At 37.8% G+C, this 10,073-nt stretch overlaps 1 protein-coding gene across 1 annotated transcript; it reads left to right on the forward strand.

Moving 5' to 3' along the window:
• The first annotated feature begins 11 nt into the window (after nucleotides 1-11).
• On the forward strand, nucleotides 12-9,868 carry LOC118800147. The gene is made up of 5 exons (XM_036560310.1): nucleotides 12-178; nucleotides 3,013-3,369; nucleotides 5,717-5,830; nucleotides 7,882-7,934; nucleotides 9,327-9,868. The coding sequence occupies exons 1-5, from the start codon at nucleotides 142-144 to the stop codon at nucleotides 9,453-9,455; spliced, it is 690 nt and encodes a 229-aa protein (XP_036416203.1). The 5' UTR covers nucleotides 12-141; the 3' UTR covers nucleotides 9,456-9,868.
• Nucleotides 9,869-10,073: the final 205 nt, after the last annotated feature.

Below are 10,073 nucleotides of genomic sequence, written 5' to 3' on the forward strand. Positions count from 1 at the left end.
AGGGAGGGGAGAGAAAGAGAGAAAGATATATACAGAGAGAGAACAGAGAGGATCATTAAAACCTCCACTCACTCACAGACTGAACCCTCAGCCCAGAGAGAGAGAGAGAGAGAGACACAGAGAGAGAACAGAGAGAGAGAGATGAGCTGGTGTATTTGCCCTCTGCTGCTCTTACTCAGTGAGTATGATCATTGATTTCTGATTGACAGGTGGAGTCTGTGTAGAGGAGCACACACAGCTACTTAGATTTTCAAGCATTTTTTTTGCATATTTGATTGATGTAGTGAGACAACCCATTGATTGATGGGCTGACTGATCAATTGATTAATTGATCAAGCCGTTCAAGTGATTGCTCGTTTGCTTTGTTGATTGATTTACCCAGTTAATTTCCCTGATCCATAGTGCTAAAGGTGATTCAGTGTTTTACCTTAAGTCAGTTACCTGATTGCCTTAACGTTTGGAGCTCAAGCAGTAAGTTAGCACAGGATATTGTTCTGTTAACTGACTGCTGGAGGTTCAGGTTACTGACAGTTGAAACACTGAATCCTTTTAACAGGTGTGAGCTGCAGTCGACTCCTGCTAGATCTACAGGTATTCTTTCTCTGTGGGATAGACTTCTAATAGGCTTCCTTCACCTTACACACCTGGACAAGCAGTGGCTTGACTGCATTCCAGAAAAAAAACACAAACCCTCTTACTCCGCTCATCGTTTCATATTATTTATTATTATTTATCATGTGCTGATCCCAACTTTTAAATTTGCATTATTGATTAGCAAAAAAAATTAACCTTTTTTTTTACTAAAACATTCATTCAGTTATTTTTTGTCGATTTTTTTTTCTTTTAATCTTTTTTAAACATATCGGTGATTTATGGCTTATTGGCTTGCCCTCAGTTATTTAGTATTTCATTTTTTAAAATGTGCAGTTTCAAGTTCTAAATTATTGATTAGAACTGCTCAGGATGACTGCGCTGAGCAGAAATAGTCAAACTAGCTTTTTCTCTCTGTGCTAATAAATTCTGACAGTGGTTTATTTCCCATTTGGAATTTTTAAATTGTGGGCGAGTAAATTCTTTTCATCTTTGAAATCAAATCTTTCAGACAGTTTTTATTTTCAAAATTATTTCTGCAAAATGGCGGGAACACAGAATTCCTACAATACTTTCAAACCCATTTGAAGCTACACAATGAGTTCAAAAAGGCTTCAACTAAAAATCAATTTTATAAAATCAAACTCTATAAACCACTTTCTTTAAAGAGCCTTAGCCTATTTTCTTCTAGCTTTTTCCTGAATAAAGACAGTTCTGTTTCATTAACTTACACATTACGGAAAATTGCTGTGTCCTTCATGGTTTAATTGTTTCTTTTATTTATTTTCATTCATTTATTTAATAACTCAGATTCTAAATCATTCTATGACTATCCCGAGAGTCGTTATCATTCGAGAGATCATAGATTTTCTCTTTCTTATTGTTGAGGGATCTATTATATACAGAATCTCTTACAGAGGCAACCAATGGTCTCCCAGTCTTCTGGCCATCAAAATAAATTTTCCTGATAATGAAGTCATAAAAAATTACCAACACATCAATAATGTAGGCTTATGTTTGGAGAATGGATCATAGCCACGTTTCCTGCCATCTCAACAGACAGTGTGCTGGAAAAATGAGAAATACCAATTCAACCTAATTCCACCTAGACGCTCAGGTTCTGCTGCTGGACCAACAAGAAGAAATCCAAAAAATCAAAAATGAATACAGATTTTCTGGAGCTTTAAGATTCATTTGGGAATTCAGGGATTTCCAATAATAGTTTTACTGTTCGGTTTTATTGTTTCTTACTCAAACACATCATGTTTAAAGAAATATTAAAGCATGAAGGAGTCAGAGCACATGTGTATTTTATATGTTAATCAGATATAAATGTTTTTATTCAGAAAAAAATTTAGGAAATAGCATTACTCGCTTTTGAGAAAATATACAGTCAAAAAGGCCTAAAAAACAGATTTTTATTTGTGAAGCCGTTTTTGGTGTAGCTTCAAATGTTGCATTCAGAAATGAACAATTCATACATTTGATACAAATCATCTTTCAAAATTTTGCAGTCCTTTTGAAAACTAATATTTAAGATTTCAGCAGTGAAATATTTCATGTCCCACCTTAAAAAAGTACACCCTTAAATAAACGAACCTGCTGCGGGAATTTGTGAACAGGAAATCAGTTGATTTAAGCATTTTCAGTTATTCTGTAAAGAGTTAAATTCAATATTTAAAATGTAATTCAGAACCTAAAATTTGGCATTATGGCCCATATTAAATCAAGATTTTTTAAGAGGGAAGTCCATGATGTGACCAGACAGGCCACAGGTGAGATGTAAAATGAGCTTCCCACATTGCCACAAGATGGCTTATCCAGAAAATCAGGTCCAGTCTGCTGGCACAGACGCTGACAGAGTCTAGAAGTGACACAAGTGACACAAGGCCCAATCCTATCCGGCCTGCTAAAGTATGTTGATTTTCTATGCTCCAACTCTCCTACCCCGAGAACAATTCTACACAGTTCTACACAATTCTACCAACACCAGTTATATCACCAAACACACTAGTGGCTTATAAGCTGCAGTTCAGCCAGTATAAACACCAAACCTCAGCTCAGCAGCTCAGAGCCCAATGAAAGCTTAATGACCCTGCAGCAAAGAAAGGACGCCAGGTGTCTAGTTCGATCAGATAGGTAGGTGTAAAAGGCTGAGCTCCTGGGAACATTTACATTTTGAATATTTCAAATATTCATGTAATATTTCAAGCTCTACTACAAGTGCCAATAATTTACTGCTGACTTTTTTGCGTATTTTGAATAAAAAAGGGCCAGTTCAGGTTACAGCACAGCATTCATTAAAAACGGTCCACGGATTTGTTGAGAAGGCCCCTTTAGTGGTTGAGTCTGACACCCCTGATTTAAAGCATGAAAAGCAGCTAAACATCTAAAATGCAATCATCTGATGCTCTTGAACAGGCTTCTCCAAACCGTGCTGGGGCTCTTCATCTACCATTGATGTAACTGTTCGTCCAGGAGAAAACGTCACTCTGCCATGTAACGTGCCCTTCAGCACCGACATGGTCTGGTATCAGCAGAGCAACGATGAGCTGAAGCTGATCATCTCAGTGGTGAGAGGGAATCTTCAAAAAGATAGTGTTGTGAACTACAACGCAAATTCCAGCCACTTTCAGCTGTCTGCAGAGAGTGTAAACGACTCTTTGAACCTGGTCATTGTGGCTGTTGGAGAGTCAGACGCTGGGCTCTATTACTGTGGAGGACGACTCAGTAGGCAATACAGACACTTTGGGAAGGCCATCCGCTTGACTTTTCCAGGTAAGAAACTTCCAGTCATCTAGAGCTGAATCACATTTACAGTTTCTGCCTCAACAACTAGACTCAGCTCATGAAGGACTTAATAATGCCTCATGAACTCAGTCATGAATGTTAGAGCAGGAAAAATGTCATACAGAGTGAATTTGGAAGTACCTTTAGCGCTCAGCGCTCAGCACCTGTGTAAATGTCACCAATATAACACTATTACATCACCAATAAGCGCACCAGAATGTAAACTAAAATGGTATGTTGGTTTGTCGATTGCGATTGCTAGAATTATTACACTGCAAAAAGGTGAAATAAGCTAGATAGGAAGCTAACATCATTTTTGGGATGAGCAATTTGGTCATATTTTTACACTCGACAGAGAAAAATAGCTTTCTGCTCAAGACTCTGTCTAATTGTTGACTTTTTTGTGAGTATATGTCCACAGAACAGTGTAGTATATTGTTTCACATCAGCCAATAAACTAAGCTAACGAGCAAGCTAGGTGATTAGCCAAATTAGCTACTTAAAATGACCAAAAAGACAATGAAATGGTTAATCACAGCAACATAATGGTTCGTAGCAGCTGGAATATAAACTAGAACTAGAACAGCTCAACACGCGCTCCTTAGCTTGGTCTACTTTAGATTTTGATAGGCATGTTATTTGGGCATGTTTTTCATGTTTTGTTGTATTGTTATTGTCATATTTAATATTTCTATACCTTGGTTTTACTTGCATTTTTACTAATTTGTATGTCATTTTAGTCATTTTTCTTATCTTGATCTTTTTTTAATGTTTTCTTTTTTATCTCTATTTATATTTATTTTGCTCAATGATTTATCGTTGATTATGCTGTGTTGCTGTGACCGTGAAGGATAAGCAACATAGATTATTTAAAGCCACTGACTTAAACCTACTCTGATGGGTGTGATGCTGTTAGAGAACGGTTCTAGGATAGAGCATAGGAAAGATGTTTTCTTTTCTATGCTCCATTATAGTGCAAGGAAAATATGTTCACTTGGAAAATCAATAAAACATAGAATTTGAGCAGGGGTGCCCAAACTTTTGCGTACAACTGTATATCTGTAACGTGCAGTAGAGGCTATTGATGCTTTATGTTATTGGTAATGAGTGAAGGATTTTTCCTGTCAGGTGTTTGATAAGGAAGTGACTCAGTGATCCTGTGACGAGCGTATGTTCCATGCAGCTACAGCGGAATTACCCTTAAAACCCTTTACATCTTCGCATGGTGAAATGGTTCTTCAGATTGATGGAGAATATGCTGTATGGGGTTCTATATAACACTATACAGCACATTCTCCATCAATCTGAAGAGCCATTTCACCAGCAAAGAACACTTTAGTTGTGCAAAGTGTGTTCATGGTTCAATATATAGAACCATTTTCTTTACTAAAGAACCCTTGAAGAACCATCAAGTGAGGTAGTGTAGAAGGAAAAATGAGTTGTGCAAGAGGGAAGAACCTTTTTAAAGCTTAGAGAACCTGCATGTAATGTAGATTTTCACCTTTTTTGATGAAATTGCATAATTTAATGGTTAAGATGTAAACAGAGTCGTTCAGAGTGGTCTGGTGTTATATTCTCTGTTCTAGAGTCAGAACTGTTCACAGTGGTGGTGATAGGAACCAGACGTCCACCTCTAAAAGCTCCCTCACAGAAAGTTACTACATGAAATAGTTATGAATGCAATGCCTGATGACTGAGACATGATAGTTTTGAGAGGATTTTGGTCTAAAATGTATTTTTAAATCTGTTCATGGTGGAGGGATACACGCAGGGTGTTACAGGGACAAAGAAAAGAAAGTTTCTCTAGAATTAAGCGTTTCACACCAAACCACTCTGAATTGCATCTTAAACATTATTTTTAATGTTTACATCTTAAACATTATTAAATGTAGAAATTCCAGTGGAATCTGTGGAATTTATGAGATTACAACTTTTTAAATTATAACATTTATGAAAATCCCTCATGTAGTACTGTATGTAACTAAGGCTGTTAGTTATAAGAAGCTGTTAGAAAGCATCACGTTTAAAGACACAGCTTAGAAAAGAATATCTGTCACTCAAACAGGCAGACCCCGGTCTGAAGACCACCGGCAGTTTCTGTTTATTGGTAACTGTTGTGGTGGAACATGTCAGCACTCATAGCGAAAGTTGCTCGCCCTGCAGGACCCCAGTTTCCTTGTTAAACCCTGTGTTGTGCCTGTTTTACTGATTTCACTGAAAAGCTGTGGTTGTTAAACTCTTCAGCAGTTTCCAGCCACAGGATGCGCAGCACTCGAGTCTACAGCATGACTCCGGCCTGCCCTGTGGTCACTCCTCAGTGTGGTTTGTGTTTCAGGTGCAGAGAGAACCGAGAAAGGAACTGGACTCTGCTGGAAGCTGCTCATCACCTCTGCCTGCATCCTCGCTCTGGCGCTCCTGCTTTGCGTCAGCGGGCTTTTATACAGACTCGGTGAGGGTTCAGATGAATGAGGTCTTGGTGAGGGTTCAGAGAATGAGGTCAGAGGTTCAGCCGGACCGCTGAGAGTGGAAGCGTGTTGTTGATCTGCTGTGGCATGAAGCTTAAAGGGCAGCTTCTGCGTTTTATATTTTGTGTTTTATTTTTCCAATATGTTCTCAGCAAAAAAGTGAATAAATAGAAAACGGGACTAAAATCGAATTTAAAAGTCGAATTTAAGTGTGTTCTCTGTACAGGATGGGTTAACTTTTACAAAGCATGTAATCACAGTTGTGCTCAAACTTTTGGATATGACTGTAGCTGTCAAAACTCTAATTAAACCCAAAATAGATAAATAGATTTAGTTGTTTAATTCAGAAAAAAAGAGCTGTAGTGTGCACATAACTGTTTTTCATAGACTTTTTTTAATACAACATTTTGAAAAATTGCTGCCTCAGTTTTATGGCAGTGTTGTAAAATAAGCTTTTCTAATTTTTTGTAAAATAAGCTGCTTTGAGGTCAGCCCACCTGGTGCACACCGATAAAGAAATCTTGATGCCATCTCTGCCCACTGTGGTTTTCTTGGTTTGGTGCAGGAGCCTCAAAGCATTTACACTGAAGTTTCTAGCAGCATTTTAACTCCATCAAATATTTACATTTAATTTTAGCAGATACAGTACAGTTGTTGATACTTCTACAGTGGAAACGTTTTTGACAGTATAGTAATGCAGATATCTGTGAATGTAATGTACTGTGTGAGGATTTCAGGAGAAATGTGCCATGAATACTGACAAAGGAGACTCCTAAACCCTAATCTTTACCCTAATCCTAACCCCTGACCCTAATCCTAACCCTAATCTTAAAACTAACCAGACTGAAAAAGGGTGCCTTTTTTAATTACAACATTTAATTAAAATAAATACATAAAAAAAAAAAACATTAAGATATTATTAAATTAAATAAAATTAGGATGCACAAAAACATAATTTTGCATAAAATGTGATCCTGTCTCTTGGTGACTGGCTGACATGAATGATAAACTACAACCTTTTTTTCGAAAAAGTTGGGACGCTGTGCAAAATGTAAATAAAGCACTGTGATGTGCAAATTCTATATTGTACAAAAATACTACAAAGACAACATATCAAATGTTGAAACTGAGAAATTTTATTGTTTTTTGAAAAATATTTGCCCATTTTAAATTTGATGCCAACAATGCGTTCCAAAAAAGTTGGGACGGGGGCCTGTTTACCACTGTGTTTCATCACCTCTTCTTTATCAACACTCTGTAAGTGTTTGGGAACTGAGGAGACACTGCTGTAGTTTAGAAAGTGAAATATTTTCCTGTTCTTGTCAGTTCATCAGTTCAGGGTCTCCTTTGTCGTATTTTCATTTTATAATGCGCCAAATGTTATCAGTGGTGACAGGTCTGGACTGTAGGCAGTTCAGGACTCTTTTAATATGGTGCAATGCTGCTGTAATACATGCAGAATGTGGTTTTACATTGTCTTGCTGAAATAATGAAGACCTTCCCTGAAAAAGACGTCATCTGGATGGCAGCATATGTTGCTCCAAAACCTGTATATATCATTCAGTATTAATGATCCCTTCACAGATGTGCACTAATGTACCCCCACACTATCAAGGATGCTGGCTTTTCGTCCCTCTCCTCTTTAGCCTGGTGTCCATGATTCCCAAAAAGAATTTCAAATTTGAATTTATTGGACTACAGGACACTTTTCCACTTCAAATTGACTTTTTACTGTTTTAACACATGCTTTACCCATAAATGACTTGTTATAGTGTTCCATTATTTTTCTATGTCGTTACTGTCGGAACAAACCTGTCCAATAAAAGTATGACTCTTTAAACGAGAAGTAAAAAACATCCTTAACTTACAATGTAAATTAAAATGTAATAAGATTTTATTCTATATCATTTTTTCTTTTGCTCTGTCTGATTCAAAGTTTTCTTCCCAAAGTGGTGATATATTGACAGAAGTGCTGAACTGAATTGAACTTATTTGAAGTGAATTGAAGATAAAATGTAATTCCTCTTTCCTTTAGGTCGTCCATCATCGTTCTGTATGAACTGTGTGAAACAGAACTCCAACCTGAAGGTAGTGTGATGTCAGTACACTTACAGTATTATTTTAACCATGCAATGTCATTGTCTTAATGGGACAGTTTATAGAAATGGTGCTAATAATAACTGAAAGTTCTAACTGTTCTAACTGTTCATTAGCTAGTTCTGTCTCACTGGACCCTCAATAGATTATCTATACATTTTGAATTTATTAACAAACTGTTGAAAGTTGATTCTCAACAGTGTTTGGGTTAGGATTAGTACCAGGGTTAGGTTTAGGACCAGGCTGAAGGTTAGGCTTGGGACCAGGCTGAGGGTTAAGTTTAGCACCAGTTTGAGGGTAAAGTTTTCGGTTTAGGCTGAGGGCTAGGCTTAGGACCAGGGTTGGGCTCAGGATCATTCTAAAGGTTAGGTGTAGGACCAGGCTGAGGGTTAGGTTTAGGATTAGGTTAAGGGTTAGGCTTAGGACCGGGCGAAGGTTTAGGCTTAGGTTCAGGCTAAGGGTTGGGCTTAGGATCAGGCTGAGGGTTAGGCTTAGGTTTTGGGTGGAAGTCGATATTGGCGTTAGGTCACGGTTTCATTTTATGGAAAATGAAGGTTCATTTAGTAGATAGTTGGTAAAATGTAGGTTAAATCCAAGATAAGTATCTATGAAGCATTTACAGTGGGCTATCAAAATAGAGCATTACCACTAATACTAACCTGTGACCAACTACCATCAGTCCCATATTAACACAAGACACAAATTCAGGTCTTAAACTGCTTGAAAAGGAACTTACATGGAGTGTCAGTTTCAAATGAAAGCTCATTCAAGCTCAACTGAAGCTTTACCTTATTGATTTAATTAGCTTAATTTACATTGGTTGCTGCTTTTGTCTGAATTATGGAGCCCTGCTGGTGAAACAAGGCCCCAAGATCAAGATCATGCCTTATTAAGCTGAGGTCAAGACTTACTTATTTCTTTGCCGTGCCTTATTAAGTCATGGCCATGCATTAGAATTTGGTCCCCATGCCTTACCAAGTCATGGCTACAATTTAATTATCTCATTCCCACAGCTTAGTAAGTCATGGCCACGCATCATTTTAATATATACAGGATGTCACCAGCAGGGCTCTGTAGAAAGTAGTGTGATGACCTACTGTTGTCTTTACAAACTAAGGGTAATTGCCTCTAAATCAGGGGATCTCCAGTCCTGGAGGGCCGCATTCCTGCACAGTTTGGTGACTTTCCTGCTCAAGCACACCTGATTCAACTGATCAGCAACAGGTTTAGTTGGTGTTCTAGAGCAGGGAGATCACCAAACTGTGCTGGACTCCTGCCCTCAGCTCCCCACCCTGCTATAAAGCAACACGTGTTTCTATGGTGGAGTCTGACAGACTCTGTTTCCTGTCGTCTGATTCCTGCTGCCTGTTTCTGCTGTTGTAGGCGGCTGATCTGCAGTATGCTAGTCTCAGACACACCGCAAAGACCCAGGAGAGGCAGCCAGCACCTGCTGACCACAACGTGATCTACGACGTGGTTGCCAAAACGATCCCAACCAATCCTGGCGTTTAAACTAAACACCCGTCTGTCTGTTAGAGTACATCATCTCTGTCGGAGAAAAACTTTGTATCTCCATTTCTGCTTATTTTATTTTCTTGTAGAATCTGAAAATGCTTGCTGCCATTTATACTGTGCCAAAATTTCACAGTGAACAGACGAATAGATTTGAAATTTGTTAACATCAACTTACACTGAAAGTCAGAAATGTTTCTTCCTTCTCCTGTAAAGCTACTTTTTTGGACATACAAGGTTTTGTTCCCTGAGCAGTGATATGTCTTCATTAATCAGTATTATATAAGCTCATACAGAAGCTGGTTCTTCTTCAACAAGATTACAGAAACCTTTATTAGTATCAGATTGCAATTTATTACATTGTTTTTATTTCCAAATGTTACCTTATATTTCACAAAATGTCACAGTGATACTTTTTAAGCTTCTTTTTAGAGAGAACTATGTTTTCTATGCAAGCTGATCAAAATAAAATGGTTAAATATAAAGTCTAAAGGTCAGAAAAAACGTATTTTTGAGAGTAAAAAGAAAGTTTAGAAATGTGATCACCTGACTGCAAAGTGGCAGCAGAGCTGCTATAAAGCATAGCATCATTATGACTGTATTACCCTGGTGACATGT

Source organism: Colossoma macropomum, unplaced genomic scaffold (genome assembly GCF_904425465.1).
Source record: "Colossoma macropomum unplaced genomic scaffold, Colossoma_macropomum, whole genome shotgun sequence".
Lineage (NCBI taxonomy): Eukaryota > Metazoa > Chordata > Actinopteri > Characiformes > Serrasalmidae > Colossoma > Colossoma macropomum.

Coding starts and splice junctions, on each gene's coding strand:
- LOC118800147 (XM_036560310.1), top strand. CDS start 142: ATGAGCTGGTGTATTTGCCCTCTGCTGCTCTTACTCA. Junction 3,370..5,716: donor CATCCGCTTGACTTTTCCAG/GTAAGAAACTTC, acceptor TTTGTGTTTCAG/GTGCAGAGAGAACCGAGAAA. Junction 7,935..9,326: donor AACAGAACTCCAACCTGAAG/GTAGTGTGATGT, acceptor CTGCTGTTGTAG/GCGGCTGATCTGCAGTATGC.